At 36.8% G+C, this 20,040-nt stretch overlaps 1 protein-coding gene across 1 annotated transcript; it reads left to right on the plus strand.

The window, feature by feature from the left end:
- Positions 1-3,921: 3,921 nt before the first annotated feature.
- Positions 3,922-19,817, plus strand: LOC127126763 (nuclear cap-binding protein subunit 1). The gene is made up of 19 exons (XM_051055754.1): positions 3,922-4,194; positions 4,301-4,360; positions 4,964-5,020; positions 6,073-6,144; positions 7,257-7,319; positions 7,661-7,837; positions 8,359-8,490; positions 9,479-9,545; positions 10,656-10,855; positions 12,733-12,803; positions 13,130-13,214; positions 15,924-15,992; positions 16,136-16,254; positions 16,694-16,832; positions 17,015-17,512; positions 17,776-18,075; positions 18,819-18,997; positions 19,112-19,223; positions 19,359-19,817. Exons 1-19 carry the CDS (start codon positions 4,111-4,113, stop codon positions 19,467-19,469), a joined length of 2,595 nt encoding a protein of 864 aa, XP_050911711.1. The 5' UTR covers positions 3,922-4,110; the 3' UTR covers positions 19,470-19,817.
- The last annotated feature ends 223 nt before the right edge of the window (positions 19,818-20,040 follow it).

Below are 20,040 nucleotides of genomic sequence, written 5' to 3' on the forward strand. Positions count from 1 at the left end.
AGGATACGCTCTCGAGGAGCTGTCAGTAAGGTGTACTCGCTATATCTGCCCGCGGGGCCTCTTCCTTCCCGGAGCTCGCGAGGTCTTTCTTCTCTTCGTTTGTCTCCGTTGCGACGGGAAATGCTCGTGTCCTCGCGTTTTGAGTGCTCGGTCTCCCCAGCGTTACGTCCGCTGCGGGCATTGTGTGCCACCTGCTTTTCCTCGTATCTGATGTAGGCCTGGGCTTTATGCAGGAGCTCGTTTAAGGTGCGGGGAGGCTCGATCCCTACGGCTCTGCTAAGTTCACTGCCGGGTAAGAGACCTCTCTCGAGGAGATACTTCTTCATGTGCTCGGTGGTATCTACCTCGACAGCTTCCTGGTTGAATCGCTCGATGTATGAGCGCAGTGTTTCATTCTTCTTCTGCACTATGGCTTCAAGGGTCGCCTCAGTCTTGGGGTGACGACGGGAAGCTGTAAAGTGCCGGGTGAACATGGACCTCATGACTCTCCATGACGTAATGGACTCAGGGGCCAAGCTTTTGTACCAGGCCATGGCCCCTTTCCTGAGGGTCGTTGAGAACAGTCGGCATTTGAGGTGCCCGGTTATATCATTGCGGTAGTCGAGCATCGCGTTGACGTTGTCGACGTGATCGTCGGGATCTGTAGTCCCGTCGTACACAGCTAGGTTTGGCGGTTTCTCCATGCCTTTGGGGAGCGGGGCCTCCATTATTGCCCGAGATAGGGGGCAATGCAAATCTTCCTCATCGCTCCTTAAGGGAGACAGTTCGTTGTTGTCGGGGCTGTGCCCGCGCCTTGGTGATGTTCTCGCTCGACCACCGTCACGACGGGCGCGTGCCCTGCTGGCGTAGGGTTCGGGAGAGCGACGTCCTCGCTTCTTCGTTGGCTCCGAACGCTGTTGTATCCTACTCACCGGCTGGGGCCGGGCTTCTTGTCGTTCGGCTTCGAGGGCCGTGATTCGTTCGTGCTGCTGGTGGAGCATAGAACCGGCTTGATTGAGGGCATTCACCATGGCAATCATTACGGCGTCTCCTTCAACGGGAACGGGAATGGGATGGAATGTCTCTGCCCCTAAATTGTGGGCGTGAGAGGCATCTCCGTTGTTTTGGGGCTCTGGAGACGGGGTGGATGGATGACCGTCCCGAACGTCCGCTTCATGGGATGGCGGGCCGTCGTCCATGTTGTAGTTGACGAGGGGACGGCTGTGATCGCTATGTTGTTCTCCGGCCATGTTGGAAGGACATAAACAAATGAGCTTTTGATCCTCGTTTGATGAAGATGGGGATAGCTAGTTTCCCACAGACGGCGCCACTGATCTCACCTGATCAGGAGGGCCTTCCAAGGTCTTGGTGAATGGGCCGGAGAATGAAGTGAAAAGGGGGGTGTACCTGCAAAGTGCTCCAATGCTTAAGTCAGAAAAGGTACAGAAGGAGGTTATCAGAGTGTGAGTTAGAATACCTGCCCCTTTGCCATGAAAGGGGTATTTATAGTGAGCCCCCAGCGCTGGGCCAAGGCTCCTAATGGGCTGGATTAGCTAGGCCCAAGGAGGAGCTGCCAGGGGACGCGTAAGAAGCGTTAAGACCTAGACCAAAGTCTGCCCCCTGGTCCAACCGCCCCTATCCCTAAGGCGACAATATAGGGGAGTTGGGTGACGTGGTGAGTGGGATGCCGTTAGGGCTCTGCCCGACACAACTGAGGTGCCCGCGACGTGGGTTGACGGTGAGTGGATGGAGATCGTATGAGGAGGACCCGCTCGCTGTCCGACACGTGTTTAAGGGGTCGGGGAGACGTTCGTCGGGCGGACTGTCGTCCACCTGACGTATCCTCGTGGTCGTGCGGACATGGTCGTTTGGATGTGGGCTTGGCGAGCATTGGGCCGTGCCGTGCCTAGGGTCATGGCCCAGTCCGGAACAGTAAGGTACCATGGGCTTAAGTGATTTTGGGCATATTATAAGATATGGGCCAAAATACACTTAAGTGGGCTTTTAGCTTGAAGCCCACACAAGTGGTTCTATAAATAGAACCCTTGTGCAGAAGCAAATTTTTGCGGTTGCATTATTTTCGTTTTCTATCACTCTCTCCCTCTCTCACTCAAAGCCTTCACTCGTACCAGCTAGCACTGAGATTGAAGGAACCCGTTCGTGTGGACTGAGTAGAGACGTTGTCATCGTTCAACGTTCGTGATCGCTTCGTGGATTTGCATCAAAGGTTTTGATCGTCACAAGAGATCTGCACCAAAGGTTCAACCGTCACAAGAGGTAAATATTCTATCACTGATCATGACCATTCGTAAGGATCTCTAAAGGAGAAATTTTTTAATTTCCGCTGCGCTTTGGGTCGCAATTCTCCTTCATTATCTAGATGCCATATCTGGGTCTTGATCATCAGGTTAACCATGATGATGATGCAGTTTGAACAACAAAAACACCAATTATCCGGTTCACTACTATGGAGATGCACCAGAGGGACCGTGTAAAATTGTAGTTTGACATGCAACAACAAATTCCAGAACCTCCGACATGTCTGGAAGATTGACATCAACAAATAGTCGATGGCCAATGGGATTATTCTGACTGGAAAGACTTCGCAAAAGAGACGTGTCGTCATTGGAGGAATCAACGACAACACATCTTAAACGAACTAGCCATACAGGGTGCCAGACCAACTCAACATTATATGGCATGGTCTAGGTCGATTACAATGCCATAATTTGTGTTTGAGCCAAGGTATTTGATTGATCAACACCAACAAGCTTCGTCAACATACGCCCAATAACAAATCCCCGTCCAAGAAAACTGTCACCCCACCCAAACCCAACGACCAACCTCACACCATCACCCTACCATATACACCCAACAACCAAACAGCTAACCTCACAACCATTTCATGCCACACACTCAAACTCAAAACCAATAATCAAACCCTAACCACCAACAACCATACGCAACCACCACAATAGTCTATAACCCAAATGATTCATACGATTTAGCGTCATGCCATCGTAGCCCCCCACCAATGAACACCCAAACATCCCATCGCCATAACACCCAACCATTGTTTGGCTTTAGTACACCCCATAAACCACTGCTTTGTTTCCAAATCGATTCAATGTCCCAATTCGGGCAACCATACCGTCCACAATTCACCCAACCACAACGACCCAACTACGACAACATGGACACCAAACTCAATTACGGAAGCGCCGTTGGCGACAACCCCCTAAACTATTGGGGACAAATGATGACAAATCTATCAAATACCGATTGACCTTCCACCAAACCTTCACACCAGCCACCATTTGATCATGTCAGCACTCAAAAACCCCAAACACCTCAGGAAAATCGTGGGAGACCTCGAAAACAGACTAATGCACTTGGATATGGAACATAAGGCGTTTCAATTAGGCGGGTCATTGGATTTCTTGTCAATTCTATGTATTTTTTCTTTATAATATGATATAATTTTTAATTCAAAATTTAATTTAATTAAGTATAATTATAAAATTAAAAAAAAAGAAGAAAGAACATGCGCCACATGCATTGACGCATACACTATGTAGTGTGTGCATGCGCCAATGCATGTGGCGCCTACATGCATTGACTTTGCAAGCGTGCACCAAAGCTAAAGACGCCATAGAATACGTCAGCTCAACTCAACTGTCGAATCAGTAGAAAATAGTAATTATTTTAATAATTTTTTTAAAAAAATTAGTTATTTTAAAATTTAATTTGAAAATACTAGATTTATTTAAAAAAAAAATTCACACATCAATTGTCAATTATTAAATTGTAATTTTTTTTAAAGATTGACATATAAATATGAGCAAAATCTCATATTCAATCATTACAAAATATAAGAGTAAATTGAACAATAATATCTAGTAAATAAAATAAAATAAAATAGAACAGTAACACTACGTGTTCGGGGTTTAGTTTAGCTATTGTTAGGGTTAAGAGTTGAAAATCGGGGTCTCGTCTTCACTCACTTCAGAGTTCAAACCTAAACTTAAACCCTGCGAACACAATTACTTACCGTTGCCCCTTCTTCTTCATTCTCGTGCCTTGTTTTCTTTTCAGTTCTTATACTCTCTCCGTGTAGTGTCGCACAACACGATGAGTAGTTGGAGAAGCCTTCTTCTACGGATCGGCGACAAAAGCCCTGAATATGGCCCCTCCTCCGACTTCAAAGACCACATTGTTCGTTTTCCCCCTCCATCTCTCTCTTTCTCTTTCTGATCTCAACTTATTCTTCATCTCGATTTTGTAATGATAATTTTTCTTTTTGATTTTTTTGATTTTTTAGGAAACATGTTTCGGTGCCCTTCGTCGTGAGCTCGAACACTCCGAAACTGAACTTTTGGAGGTAAGTCAATTTCTAAGTTCTGGTGGTTAGGTTAAACCTAATTATCAATGAATCAATTCACATGATTTGAATTTCCTTTTTTTTTTGCTGCTTTGATGCATGTATAAGAGGCTAGAATGTGTTATCTACTTTCAACTTCCTTTCATAGGTCTGAGTAGCATTTTTTGGTTGTTTCAATTGAGTGATTTCTTATTCCCATGATATCTATGTGCTCTATTGGGAGAAAATAGGATGCTAGTTAGCACGAGCTTTGTATGGATTAGGAAAAAATAATTATTTCAGTAATATGAATGGACATTGAAGCTTGATTAGAATGAAGAACTATAATATGTGGTAATCGGTATAAGGATTTTCTAGCTGTCCTTCTGTATTTTTCCCTCCACATGTTTTTTTTTCTGAATTGAACTATTCTAATGTTTTTTATAATGATGCTGTTATATGCTCACTGTGTGGTGCACTTCATATTTAGACACCTGCTTACACTTACCGGTGTGTTTAGGGTGCCTGCTTAATTGTTATACGCTGTCCTTTTGTCTGTTGCTATATGACACTTCCGTGTTTAGTATCATGAGATGAGATATTTACATTATTGTCTTCATGCAGTTCCTTCTTACATGTTCTGAGCAATTGCCTCACAAGATTCCGTTCTATGGAACCCTGGTAGAGATTTCCTTCTCTCTTTATCCCTCTTGAAATGCAAATGGCTTGCATTATTTATTTCACCGTATGTTGTAATGTTTTCCTCTTAGTTAGTGCATTTTTTTCTCATATAATAATAAGATGCTCTTATTATTATCATCATTGGGTACGTGTGTTATTGTGAGCATGTGTTTTGTTTTCAGAGTTTGATTTATATGTGTGAACAAGCCGAACTATTTTGAGTAATCAGTACTAGAAGCTTGGTGGACAATAAGTTATGACAGTGCAAGTCTATCTAATTATTATGGGAATGATTTACATCAGAAATTGTAGTTATGTATATTGGTTATTTTATTTATCTGATCAACCAAGTGTCTTAACTTTCCCACTTTTCCCTATACAATTTAATTTTCATTTGCAAATATAATAAATTTTATATTACACAAGTTTGTTACTCGTCAGCTCTGCAAATTTCAACTGTTCATTAAAATTTAGACATGCATAGTAAACATTGCTTATAGCTTGTAGATATGTATATGGTTAAAGAATTTTTTTTTAATGATTTATTGTCCATTTTCCCCTTTTTTTTATCACTAAGACCACTTTTTATTTTCAACATTATTCTGTTCTCAGCATCGTAGTGGTAATCTTTCATAAAAGACGCATATAATATATAATGGGCATGCCTTTCAAAGTTGCAGTGCATATAACAAGCAGGTTTTTGAAAAACAATAAATTTTTAAATTTTTGAATGACATTGACATAGTAAAAGAAGCAATGGAGTTAACCTAGTTAGTCACATTTGTTGCCTTTGACTTATATTGCACCATTATTTGATGCACTTTGCAACAAATGCCAAATATTTGTATAGGTTGTAATTATGCAGTTTTCAGTTCTGTATCTTCTATTTTTTTCCACAACTACTTACCATCTAAATTATGTATTATGATTTTTTCTTGTACTACTTCCCATCTAAATTATGTATCATGATTTTTTGTTGTACATGTTGAGTAGTTTCCGAATTCCAAATTTAGTTTTTGAGCTTCCTGGGTTTTCTACTTATACTTATTCAGATCGGCTTGATTAACTTGGAAAGTGAGGATTTTGTGAAAAGACTGGTGGAAAAAACTCATTCTAAATTTCAGGTAAGTGATTAAGCCACTGAAGCTACTAGATTAGTTACTTGCAGTTGTTTCAACTTTTTTAATACCTGTAGATAATATTAATTTTTAACCTGGACATTCAGGTATAGGAACATTTCTGTATTAATAATTTGTCTGTAATTTGTTGAACATTAGTTAGCAATTTTAACCGTATGTTGCATATTAGAATTTGAAATTGAAGTGTAGTTTGTTTGCACAGCAATATATCTGCTACCTTCCATATGGATTATTTGGTATTTGAATTTGAAAGCTACTTTTATAAAAATACAAATTTAGAGTTTCATATTTACGGATGCTTGATAAAAAAACTATTATTCGAGTTAGGAGCAGAGATTGTCACCATTTAATCCAAAATTGCCAAAGTTGGTCGTAGTGATATGACATGGCAGGTTTTATACTATATGGCCTTAAAATATTTATGAGCGGGCTTGTGATTTTCCCTCCTTTCTAAGGCTTGCGATTTTTCTAGTGTTTGTCTTTTGACCATGTCTGATACAAAAAACTGTTTACTTCCACCAAAAGCACTCATTGCCTATTTAACTCACTAAGGTTGCCATGATAGAATGAAGTAGGTTACCTATTCCCTCAAGCTGTACTTGAATAGCCACAAAGCTCATCAAAATTATACTTAGTCATCATACCATCCAAATTATAAACAGAATAAAATTCATTAGTTTCATGTAATTAGTAATTTCATATTTTAACCTATGACCATTGCATTTGCACTTGAATTCCTGAAAGGTGGTGAGTAATGTGAGGCTGGTGTTAGGAATCCTTATGTAGTCAAGTGCACAGCTTTAAGCTGTTGAATGTTCTTCGAATTTGTTTTCGTGAATATGAGACCATGGACCATTCAACTAAGAATCAGAGCATTTAATGATTCTTATCAATGGTTTTTAAATACTTACACTATCAGTTTTGTATTTGTTCTTTCATTCATGATAAATGTTAGTGTATATTACTTTAATTTTGTTTTAATTATTAAATATAATAAACTATTCAAGTTTTACTTTGATCTGCAAATGTCTCCTGTTTGGTTTATGTTTTATGATTATACATTTCTATGTTGCTCAGTTGTTGTATTTTTAATTTAGGAAGCCTTAGATACTGGAAACTGCAATGGAATTCGTATTTTAACGAGGCTGATGACTGTTATGGTAAGTATTGGCATTGTTGTTTTTTTGGTAGAAAAATAGTGTACCTCAACTAACTTCATAGTTGTTTGTGGTATATTCTGTACAGTATGAGGTAGTTAGGAAATCCCTTGATTTTTCACTAAATGCTTGTCCCCTATTAGACTATCATACATTTGGCTTCTAATTCTTTCCCCATCATTAATATTTTAACACATGTATGTACAAATATATTCACATTTTATTTTCTATTCTTTCTTGTTCTATTAGTATTGCAGTTTTCATATGTTTTGGCTTGTGTTTATAGTATATATTGGGAAATGTATTTTCATTTTGTTTTGGTTGCTTTCTTTCAAATTCTTTAGATGTGCAGTAAAGCTCTTCAACCAAACTCTCTAGTTGGTGTCTTTGAAACATTTTTATCATCAGCTGCCACAACAGTAGACGAGGAAAAAGGGAATCCGTTATGGCAGCCATGTGCTGACTTTTACATAACTTGCATTTTATCATGCCTCCCGTGGGGTGGGGCTGAACTTGTTGAGGTAATTATATGATCCTTAACCATTTGGTTATCTTTTTAAACTTTAGCGAGGCTGTTGAAGTTGATTTGTAGTAAAAAGGTGGAGAGAAATAGATAGTTATAGTATCTTGATACTATTTGATGTAAAAGACTGATTTCTAAATAATTTGGGAAATCGGGAAAAAATCATGTTAAATAGTAAGAATTTTTTTTATCAGCAAATAATCTGTAATATAAAAACAAATCCTATGAAATTATTTAAGGTACTCTAAGATTATTAAGTGATCCTAAAAAACAAATTATAATACTCTAATAATATTAAAGATATTATAGGATATTCTAGGCTTATAGTTGTTGGCATTTTTTAAGCATCTTGGCATTTTCTTATATTTAGAAGTTACAAATTTTGCAGAAAATGATTCAGCTTCTTGGCTTGCTGTTGTAGGCATATTTTAATGTGCATGTTTGTTGAAATTATAGTATTCATTTCATTACTCACTGAGTATTCCTTTCTATTGAATGACATGTCACATCTGTTCACAGCAAGTTCCCGAAGATATTGAGAGAGTAATGGTTGCTATAGAAGCTTACTTGAGCATCCGAAAGCATACTTCTGACACCGGTTTATCCTTTTTTGAGAATGATGATGAAATTGAGAGAGATCTTAGTAACAAGGTTGGCTTCTGTTTGCTAATACTTAGTTTCAAGTTATTTGTCTGTTCTTTGAGCAACATATCAATTGTTATTATTCTCTCGAATGTATCTTTTTTATGAATTGGGTCGTACATGTTGTGTTGCATTTATTGAAGGCATACCAGAACTTTGTAAGTTTGCCATGCTATCAAATTATTGTTTTTGGTTAGAAAGTAAAAATTAGGATTTTGAGATGTCACTTTCTGGTTTATGAATGCACCTGCCTAGGCTAAGACAATTAAATGGACTTCCAAATTTTAGATTGTTTACATTTACTGGCAGTTATACATTTGAGGCTCAGCCTAAAAGTTGAGGAGCACTTGCTTGCAACACACTCTTTCCAACACATTCTCTTTCATTAGTTGAAATTCAAACGGCCCTACTATTTTGAATATGGGTTCCACTAACTCATGCCGGTCCCACATGATTTTTATGGGACCCATACAATGTTGTTCGATTGCAAGTTAACTTATGGGATCACGCAATCCTGCAATCCAAACTCCTTTCATTGTGCTGTGTTGCACTTAAGATCAGACATGCGAAATATCATAGTGGTATTGTGATTTTTGCCGCCAACTCGAGGGATTGCGAGTCTGTTTCATGTTCTATGCAGTTGGGAAAGAGGGAAGCAGGGTTGGGTTTTTGCAAAATGACTTGGGTTTTCAAATTTTAGAAAACCTACCGTGTCATGTTTTTCTTAGAAGACCGAGTTTTTAAAAATTAAACTTACTTTGATACTGTTAGGGTATTATTATCAATGCTGAACTTAAAAACAGTGGAAGGATATATTCTTAGAATAACATTGGCAATATAAAGTCCATTTCTGCTATAATTCAAGCAGAATGTTTTCAAATATTTGTAAAAAGAATGAAAGAAATGCTCTGTTATTTTTATGTTTATTTATTATCCCCTTTTTTAAGTTGCTCAAAATGGGTTTAAAGCAGATTATTTTTGTTATGCCTTTTTTAAGGATTTTTTGGAGGACTTATGGGACAGAATACAAGTTTTATCAAGCAATGGATGGAAAGTTGAAAGTGGTAAGTTTTATCTTTATGCAAATTTTAGCAGTGTATGTTAATGCAGTTTATTAAGTACATAATCAATGACTATATAAAGGAACAGACATCATCCAATGCATTAATGATGTATAGGTTATGCCACTTCAGAATGAACTAATATGGTTGAGCAAATCCATTTTGCAATCTCTTCAAAATATCATTTGGTTTACTTGGAGGTCATGGATTTATTTCCCTCTTTTGTGGATTTCTGCCTACTGGATTGTTTGAATTTCTTGGTCTCGACCAAAAAGTATTATGTTATGGTCCCTTTTGTTGGATCGTATTGACACAGTCCTATGGTGAAGGCAGAAGCAGAAGCGGACTTGTCCTTGACAAAGTCTCTTCTTGAATTCACAAGTATTTTTTTGATAATAACTATGGATTGATTTTTATTGCCAATCTAAATGCCTTTAAATAGGCTTACAATAAAAGAAAAGTCCTAATTAATTAGGTTAGTAACTACCTTTCCCTGGAATTACTATCATTTAAATTTAGATGATAATAATCCTATTGAATAGGTAAATTCTGTTCCAACCTAAATCTTATCCTATAAATATTGAAATTCAAATTTAAAAATTCTGAAATACTAACTTAGAAATAAATTACGCATCATATTACTTGCCCTTCACTTCATTCATATCAAGAGCAGGTAGTTTATGTGCACAGGCAGGGCCTGAGCCCCCCATTTTATAAAAAAAATTCACGTGCTGAACTGCAGATAACTTCTTTAAAGATTCAGTGAAATGTTATTTTCTGTGAAGTGTTTCTCATAATGATAACAATGCATTTTTAGTGTTTATATAGACAACATATTCCATGTGAGCTGGGCATTGGTTTCAGTTACTGACGACTGTGTGAATAACATAAACTGACTATGGAATATTAGTGTGCTACACTACACAGGTCTATGACGTGTTCTCACACACCACCCATCAGACTTGATTTGTATACGAAGTGATATTGTTTAGTACAACTTGTTTATTTGAATCATCATTTTTCTTTCTTCCCTTGTTATATTCTGTGTCATACTCGTCAACTTTGTTTACATTTATTTCCCTGTCTGATCACGTTTTCTTTTTTAATTGTTAGTTCCAAGACCCCATCTTTCCTTTGAAGCTCAGCTGGTTGCTGGGAAGTCCCATCAATTTGGGACAATAAGCTGCTCCAACTTACCAAACCTGCCTTCAGTTCCTTCTGGTGTATCTTTTGGTAAAGAGAAGCACGAGGCAGAATTAAAGTATCCTCAAAGAATACGGCGGCTAAATATATTTCCTTCCAGTAAAATGGAGGTAATTTGCCTTCTATATAATACTTGTCCTGCTCGTTTGCACTAATTTTCTTTCTTTTAATCTTTCTCATGGAAACTTGTCTCTTTTACCATTTGACTACTATTCAGGTTCAGTTTCCCTCCGTTTATTTGGGCTTTCTTATTCAAACACTCAATTGATTTGAAACAATGTTTACTCACTGATTGGTTGTGTTTCTATTGTTTTTAAATTGATGAAATAATTGACACACTTTTTCTTGAAAGCATTTAATTATCTGGTTTGCATTTTTTTTGGCGTAGTCTAGAAAAGTTCTAAATCTTATTGCAATGATGTAAAGATTTCCTTTTCCTTTTAGGCTATAAATTTAAGCTTTTAATAGAGAGAACTTCTCATAAATAAAATCCTTTTAACTATTTATGTAAGCAATTATTTATACCTTCATTTGAAAAAATTCGCAAGAATTTTGCATTCTTTTGTACAGAAATATTTCCGATAAACTGTTTTGAGGATATTTCTTAAAAGCAACAGGTTTATTTTAGAAGTATATAGTTTGTGCTTTTGAAAGCTGCCGTGCCTGTCAAGACTATAAAACTTACGAAAGTTATTCTTAGGATGATTCTTTCCCAAATTTAGCATATAAAATCTCAGAATTTGGGTTGAGACAAACTCATCCCTACAAAACCGGCTTGTAAGGTGAGGATTGCCCCCACTTATAAACACAACACAAACCATATCTCTAAGCAATGTGGGACTAAATCCATCCCTTCAAAGCCAACACAATGAAGGTGTTAGGGACTGCAATGAAGGCAAGCCAAATGCCGCAATAAAGGCGACTAGGGGCTGACCGCAATTAAGGCGGAAAGTCCAACATAAAAGAATCTATCTCTAACCATTAACCAACATGGCGTGACACAAGTTTTATATATTTGTTCGGGACTTTGATCCTTGTGCACAAGGAAAAACATATGTTGGGAGATGTCAACCCCTTAAATACATCTCAGTTACCTCTAGGGATTAGTCTCAACAAATGATTGCGGGGTACACCCTGGTGTACCCAAGAAAGAGCATCTATCTCTAACTTAGAAACTTTGTAGAAAGCTTCTTTGTTCCATGTAGTTTTGACTCTCATACAGCAACGTTTTTATGATAATTTCATGAAATAGTTCAAAAATATCTGGTGCAATTCTCATGATATGATCTTCCAGTTCCATGGCATTTTAACCTAACAATGTTTTTAAGGTTCTTTCACCAAAGATTTCAGCATCTATGGCACATCATTCTTCACAAAACTATTGTGTTCCCGACTCATGCCACTTTGTTGCTCTATTCTATATTTATATTTTGAACGTAAATAACTTTATTGCATTCATTGCATATTAATCTACAACTATCAACATATAAGTTTGAACAAAAAGATGTTTTTATTTTATACTCGATGGTGATTAAATCATGCAAATATTTTTAAAAACTTGTTTACTTCTCTAGCTTTAACCTGTTTAAGGGAGAAGTAATCTCATGTGCAATGGTGTCACATCATCTTTTCAATTTAGTCTCTGGCATCTGCTAATGTTTTTCCCCTTGAATATAAGATTTGAGGTTTAAAATTTATTTTGATGTGCATTGTCTTGATATCATTTGTTGTTACTTGGGAAGATTTCTTACAATCTGCTTTTGTACTTCTCTCTTTCTTCTCTCCCATTAAGTAGCTATCTTAATTTTAGTGAGCATCAGACTTCTTTATGCCTGTTGAATCTGCTGATAATTTCCTGAACACATGAAGCTTTTCAGGGTTCATGTGTAATAGTAATGCTTAGGCTAGGTTTATTTTAATTCAAATGTCACTTTTGCCAACCACAATCACATAATGGATTCAATAAAATAAATCTTTTGGATGGCAGGATCTGCAGCCTATAGATCGGTTTGTGGTGGAAGAATATCTCTTAGATGTGCTTCTGTATTTCAATGGCAGGTTAGTATACACTGCTAAATGTCTTTATAATGGAATATTATTAGTGATGATGTGATGAAAGTGCAAATAAGAAATTACTAGTAAAATTTACTCAAACACATCATACTGTGCTAATTTTGTCTAGTTAACTTTTAATTTTAATTCCATCAAGTGTCGTGCGTGGTAATATCAACAAAAATTACGATTTATCCATTTATGTTATTTAGAGTTTATTAGAACCCTTCTTATCCTTGTTATACTTAATCTCTTTTTTTTAACACTTTTCATGTTAAAACGTTCTCAATGTATTTTTAACTATTCTCATTTTTGGATTCATGCAAAGCTAGTCGAAAGGAATGCGCTTCTTTCATGGTTGGACTGCCGGTTACCTTCAGATATGAGTACCTCATGGCTGAGACAATATTCTCTCAGGTATTATAGTGTAAAGTTGCTATCTCTTTTGCCCTACTTGTGTGTAATCTGTGCTTTGACATTATAAGATTATTTGTAGAAGCTTGCATTGGCCCTCCACACGGGCTTTGGCAGGTCTAGTACGGGCTTTGGCAGGTCTAGTTCAGAATCTTAAAAACAATGAAATTACTCTTCATTGATGTTTGAGTAATCCTTAATAAGTCTACTTCAGAAGCTTAAAAACAAATAAACTGCTCTTCATTGATGTATGAGTCATTCTTAATAACTAAGGAATGTAAAAACAAAGCAAAGAGTTCTCTTAGTATATTATGTCATAACTAGCTAAAGAATAGTGTTTTCCACTTCAAGAAAGTTTCCAAAGTGCAATGCAATAAGGTGACATCATTTCTCATTTCACACTCTCAAGTGACTGTACTTATAGACGAGGTTGAAGCTTTTTCATTGTACATATGTGAGGTGTTAGTTTGCACCTTACACATGCCACAATATTTTGGGTATTGGTCTTGGTGATTGATTCTAGGAATAAGAAGCTAGAGGCAATTTTGCTGAGATATTTTGTACTATGATAGTTTGGTGCATGGCATTATCAATCTGTGGTCGCTGTGCAGGATGACAACCCCAAATACTCTAGTTAGAGGGCTACTATACACTGATTATAAACATATGGCATAGTTTATATTACACATTTAATGAATTATTCAAAATTTATTGCATTCTTAGTCAAATGTCAGAGTCTAAACACAATCACCATTAAAAAAGGTAGTTGGTAGAATATGTTTTAATGAAATAAAGAACAGTGAGGGCATGACAATGAAGAACACAACACAATACAAACAAAAATTCAACACCAGGGTTTGAGTATACATTACAGAAACATAAATTTAACAGAGACCTGTGTTAACAGAAACTCATGGGTAAGCCACGAGTTTGTCTGAAGAGAGGGGATTAAATTAAGAGCAGTGGGTGGACCGTGGTTAGAAAACAGTAGGCATGCTCTAAAATGCTGGGCTTGACCAGGATTACTTCCAGCAAATATTAGGTCTTTGGTCGCTTTGAAACCAAGATAATCAAAATGTCCTTTTCCTGAATAATGAAGATGGTCGAGTCTTGCCCTAGCCCTCAGGTGTTTTGATCACGTGTAGTGAATAGAAGCAACAGTAATGGGGCCAGACCAATTGAAGTAAATGTATAGATCAATAGTTAAAGGGAGGAGATCAAGGAAGATTATCGTTAAAATAATTTAGAAATGGATTTAAATGGTTTAACTAGTGCCGGTAAAATTTTTGCTACCGCCTGAAACCCGACTCTTCTAAAAAGGAAATCATGCATATGTGCGGGTGCAAACAGGTTTATAGGAGATTTAAACCATCAGAACCCATGCCTGACCGAAATGCTTCAAATATTTGAATAGTAACTGATATGAATATGATGACTACTCGCTGTTGCGCCCTGCTTTATTGGTAATGAAAATGATGCGTGTTGGTTTTTTGGCAACGCAAGCCCGGACGCGTGAATTTCACTGCTGTGAATTTATGATTTTGGTACAACTCAGTGGGGGAGAATTGGAAGACGGCGACATATGAAATGAGACTCTCTAGTTAGAATAAAATAGGCACATGGCAGTAGGCAATAGGCATTAATTAATGCAAAGGAGGCAACAATAATAATATTCGTTCCACCATCTTTGTTTTTTTATTTACACGTTCCTTCCATCATCTATGTGAAGACCTTGTTTCACGCCTCTTTACCTTCAAGCGAGGCTTTCTTGTTCTAAAAGACATGGCAAAGCCAAACACATGAGCTACTAGCTCTCATTAACAACAACTAAGGTGATTCCCAAGTTCTTAGACCACACGGTGCAAATGATGATGTCATTGCGGCCACCACTTGGGAGTACGAATTTTCCGAGAAATCATCATTCACAGATGACAACATTGCTATGCATGATGCTAGCACTAAGTGCACGTCTCCAATAAGAGTGCCTCAATTTGGTAACAAAGATGATGCTTTTTGATTAGAATTACCAACCCATCCTCTTTTGAGTCTTGAAATCAATATTCATTTTACATTACATGTACCAATTTCATTTGTGTGGCTCTCAAAATCCTACTTTGATAATGGATGCTCCTCATGTCATTTTTATTGCTGGAAAACAAACCAATTCGTTCTTTGTATCCTCACCTGCCAAGCCTGACTACTTAAATGGATGAAAGCAGATTCATATTTACTCTTTTCTGTTAGCAGTGGATTGGGATTTTTCAGTAAAAATCCGACCAAACCTGATTGCTGCCTACCCTTCCTATCCTTAGATATGATTCATGATAGGAAAAAGTGTTGTATGTTCATGTAGCTAACCCACCTAGTTTTATTATATAATTAAATTGTTAAATTTAAACTAAAATATGTAAATTAAATGCAGACATGTTTTATTTCATATTTTGATTTAGCAGAATTTTTTTTCCATGTATTTTTTCATCAGAGTAGCTCAATATGCCACACAATATTGGCACATTTAATTATCCAACCAAACCTGACTGCTGCCTACCCTTCCTATCATTAGATATGATTCTAGATAGGAAAAAGTGTTTTATGTTCATGTAGCTAACCCACCTAGTTTTATTATATAATTAAATTGTTAAATTTAAACTAAAATATGTAAATTAGATGCAGACAATAATAATATTTTCTCTCACTGTTTGTCTCTCACAGCTGCTGATGCTTCCACAACCACCTTTCAAACCAGTGTATTACACACTGGTTATTATTGACCTCTGTAAGGTAATTTCAAGTGGACTTAACATTGCTTACTTATTTTCTCCATCACCGAGGAATCATCATTCTCCCTTACAATTTTATACAGATTGCAATTTCCACTTAATGTTTGGTACTTATTGCTTTCTATTTTTGTGGCTACATAATAGGCTCTTCCAGGAGCTTTTCCCGCAGTTGTTGCTGGAGCAGTTCGTGCTCTCTTTGAAAAGATTGCTGATTTGGATATGGAGTGCCGAACACGACTAATCCTTTGGTTCTCACATCATTTGTATGTTTCAACTTTTTGCAATTGCTATTTCGGTATTCATTCATCTTTCGAGATGATATGTACCTGTTCAAATTCTGTGTGATCTAGATCCTGTTTCCCCCTTTCCCTTTTCTAATACCATCTCCACTCTAATAATTGTCCTGTCTAAGCTTCCATTAAGTTTATTTGCTAAAGTTGCAAATTGAAATGTGATAACAAAAGATAGCTATCTTGACTCTCACGTTAAAGTTGTTTGCACCGGTTATGCTCGGTACTTAGGAAATTGGTGAAGTGTGAAACTGTTTTTTTGTCACATTTCATGCCAATATGTATTGAAATCTTAATCTTATTTAAATAAATTATAGGTATTTTTCTCTTTTTTACTCTTAAAAGTGTTGAATTGTATCTTTACTATCTAATTTGTTCATGTTCAAAGTGGTTGATGGTTTTTGCCATACAGGTCAAACTTTCAGTTCATCTGGCCTTGGGAAGAGTGGGCTTATGTGTTAGATCTCCCTAGGTGGGCCCCTCAACGTGTCTTTGTTCAAGAGGTTTTGGAGAGGGAAGTTCGCTTGTCATACTGGGACAAAGTCAAACAGGTATTTATGCATTACTGCATTGCCACTTGTGGTTTATTTTGTAGTTATGGTTCATATTCGAAAATCATAAAAGAGTATAGAGAAGTCTCGCTATGTATTTTTGTTGATGATTTTCCATGAGCATTTAAAGGAATAGGCCTTAGTTTGGTTTCCAATTGTTCCTTTCATTATATTTTGTGCAGAGCATTGAGAATGCACCTGGCTTAGAAGAATTGCTTCCTCCGAAGGGTGGACCAAATTTCAATCTCGGTGTAGAAGATGGTAAAGAAAACAACGAACACCTGCTGTCTGGAAATCTCAACGACATGGTTAAAGGGAAGGCACCTGTCCGTGAAATTATCTCATGGATTGATGAAAGTGTGTCTTCAAATAATAGTCTAGAAGTTACACTCAGAGTTGTCATACAAACTCTTCTCAATATTGGATCAAAGAGTTTCACTCATTTGATAACTGTATTAGAAAGATATGGGCAAGTCATTGCAAAAATATGTCCTGATGAAGATAAGCAAATTATGCTGATAGCTGAAGTCAGTTCTTTCTGGAAGAGTAACACCCAAATGACTGCAATAGCAATTGACCGAATGATGGGCTACCGGCTTATATCAAATCTGGCTATTGTGAGATGGGTCTTCTCAGAAGAAAATGTTGAGCAATTTCATTTGTCAGATCGTCCATGGGAGGTACTTAATCTAGCTTTTATGGATAATTCATTTGTAATTCTTCTTTCTCAGTAAAATTTACATTGATTTGGAAATATGTCTTACTTTTGTTGTCTTTTGGCTTGTTCAGCTTTGCATGACTAATTCTTTTAACATTTTAAGTGCTGGGAATTACATGTTTTTATCATGACGATTTACAAATCATAACATATTTAAACTATTTTGTCCTTGCCATGCATACTTTATTTTGTTTTATAGTTGCCACATTGTTTTCCATCCAACAGGTTCTTAGAAATGCAGTAAGCAAAACTTACAACCGTATTTCTGATCTAAGGAAAGAAATATCATCTCTCAAAAGGAATATTTCATCAGCTGAAGTAGCTGCCAATGAGGCGAAAACAGAGCTAGATGCTGCAGAGTCAAAACTAGGACTTGTGGACGGTGAGCCAGTTATCGGTGACAATCCTGTAAGAATGAATAGATTGAAATCACGTGCTGAAAAAGCAAAGGAAGAGCTGGTATCTATACAAGATTCTGTAGAAGCTAAAGAAGCTCTTCTTGCCCGAGCAACTGATGAAAATGAGGTAAATGATGTAAAATTTGAAATGGTTAATAGTCTGGAGACATTTTTTCCTTATCTAATGTGACACTTGAAAGGCCACTTCATTCTATTTGGACACAATTTTATGCCGTGTACAGGAGCTATTTGAAAATGTTTGAAAAAACCATGTGCCAATAATATGATTATAGTTTAGAAATATTCAGTCTCTCCAGTGACTTAGACTACACAATGGCCACATAAATAGCCTTTTCTAGGCGTGGGAAGATCTCAGTTAATGGGAAGGATGATATTTTAATAGAGAACTATAGGATCGGGTTATTTTGTACACAGCCCCAGATCTAATGTGGTTATTTTGGCTAAATTGTGACGAGAGTGCAGAAAAAGAAATGTTATTAGAAGGGTAGTGGTACGTATGAAATGATAGATAAAAACAAATCCTCCTAAGCAGTAAAAAAGGTAAAATAGATACCGGAGAAGCATCTAACCACTTCTATATGATTGCTGTCTTGTTAAAAGGCACGTAAAATAGTGCTATATGATTGCTGTCTTGTTAAAAGGCACGTAAAATAGTACTATACAATTATGGATTTTCTTTTCACTTTCATTTGTAGCTCCCTCTAGCTTCTTATATTTTATTTGATTTATAATTTTGGTTTTGGTTCAAAGTGGTAGCTGCTGACCCATCTAATTTGAATTGCATGCATGCACTTGAAGTTCTGTTTCTCACAGTATTTTCCTTCCATTGGTGCCTATTGGTTCACACAGGCATTGTTTCTCTTGTTGTTCAAAAGCTTCTCAAATGTATTGACTGATCGCCTTCCCAAAGGATCTGGAGCTAGAACACTTCGCGAATGGAAGTCTGCCCAAGTTGAAGAGATGGTAGTTGACCTCGAAGAACCTTCAACGATGGAAGTAGACAATGAGAATCAGATACCTCAAAACAGGTTCCCGTGCCTGTCCTTATCTTACCAAGATGCATATTCAACAACTACCAAATTTATCTTGTGGAAAAATACTATTGCTTTGTATTAACTATGGCTTCTTAATCTATTCTACAGTCAGTTAAATGGTGGGAAGAAAAGTGTTGCTTATAATGTAGGTGAAAAGGAGCAGTGGTGTATCACTACTTTGAGTTATGTGAAGGCCTTTTCTAGGCAGTACGCATCTGAGGTAATGATAATTTAAGTTTGAATATAATCGTAGTAATTTTTTGCAAAAATTGAAATCAATCTAATTTTTATGCACACTTTTAGTACCTCTTAGTAAATCATCTGACATCATGCAACATTTATATTGTTTATGCAGATATGGGCCCATATTGAAAAGTTGGATGCAGAGGTATTGACAGAAGATGCACCTCCTCTTTTTCGATCAGCTGTTTGTTTTGGTCTTCGAAGACCAATTAATGAGGCTTGATCAATTTGTTATTTATCTTCTGTCCTTTTTTTGTCAAAACTAATCTAAATCTATTCTTTGATCTGATGGCTAAGTATTTCCTTGGTTGATTGAAAGAAGAATGCTGTATGCTCTTGTGATGTAGATCACAAGGTTTGTACTATTAGAAGTTAACTTATGATTCTGATGGGAATTGAGGAGTGCCTCCTTTGTATTATTAGAAGTTAACTTAAGGTTCTGATGGGAATTGAGGAGTGCCTCCTTTGTATATTGTGGATTTCATCATAGATACTAATTGGACTTAAATTATGGGATGAAGTTTGCACCACCTGTGTAATTGTTGGTTTATCAATTGTGATTATTGCTCAACTCTTTCATCTCTTTTTTCAGAAGTAGAAAGACCACTTTATGATGTAACAAAAAAATATATGCATATTTTGTTTTTGCTTATATAGTTATGGAGATGCCTGAAATTTTCAATGATATGAGATGATATAATTCTGTATTTTAGGAAAGTTGTATTTGACATTGTTGAAATTTGTAAATATAGATGGTTAAGAATATTTCTATATTGAATAGTCCTACATCGACT

Source organism: Lathyrus oleraceus, chromosome 3 (genome assembly GCF_024323335.1).
Source record: "Lathyrus oleraceus cultivar Zhongwan6 chromosome 3, CAAS_Psat_ZW6_1.0, whole genome shotgun sequence".
Taxonomy (NCBI): Eukaryota; Viridiplantae; Streptophyta; class Magnoliopsida; order Fabales; family Fabaceae; genus Lathyrus; species Lathyrus oleraceus.

Coding starts and splice junctions, on each gene's coding strand:
- LOC127126763 (XM_051055754.1), top strand. CDS start 4,111: ATGAGTAGTTGGAGAAGCCTTCTTCTACGGATCGGCGACAAAAGCCCT. Junction 4,361..4,963: donor CCGAAACTGAACTTTTGGAG/GTAAGTCAATTT, acceptor GTCTTCATGCAG/TTCCTTCTTACATGTTCTGA. Junction 16,833..17,014: donor ACTGGGACAAAGTCAAACAG/GTATTTATGCAT, acceptor TATTTTGTGCAG/AGCATTGAGAATGCACCTGG.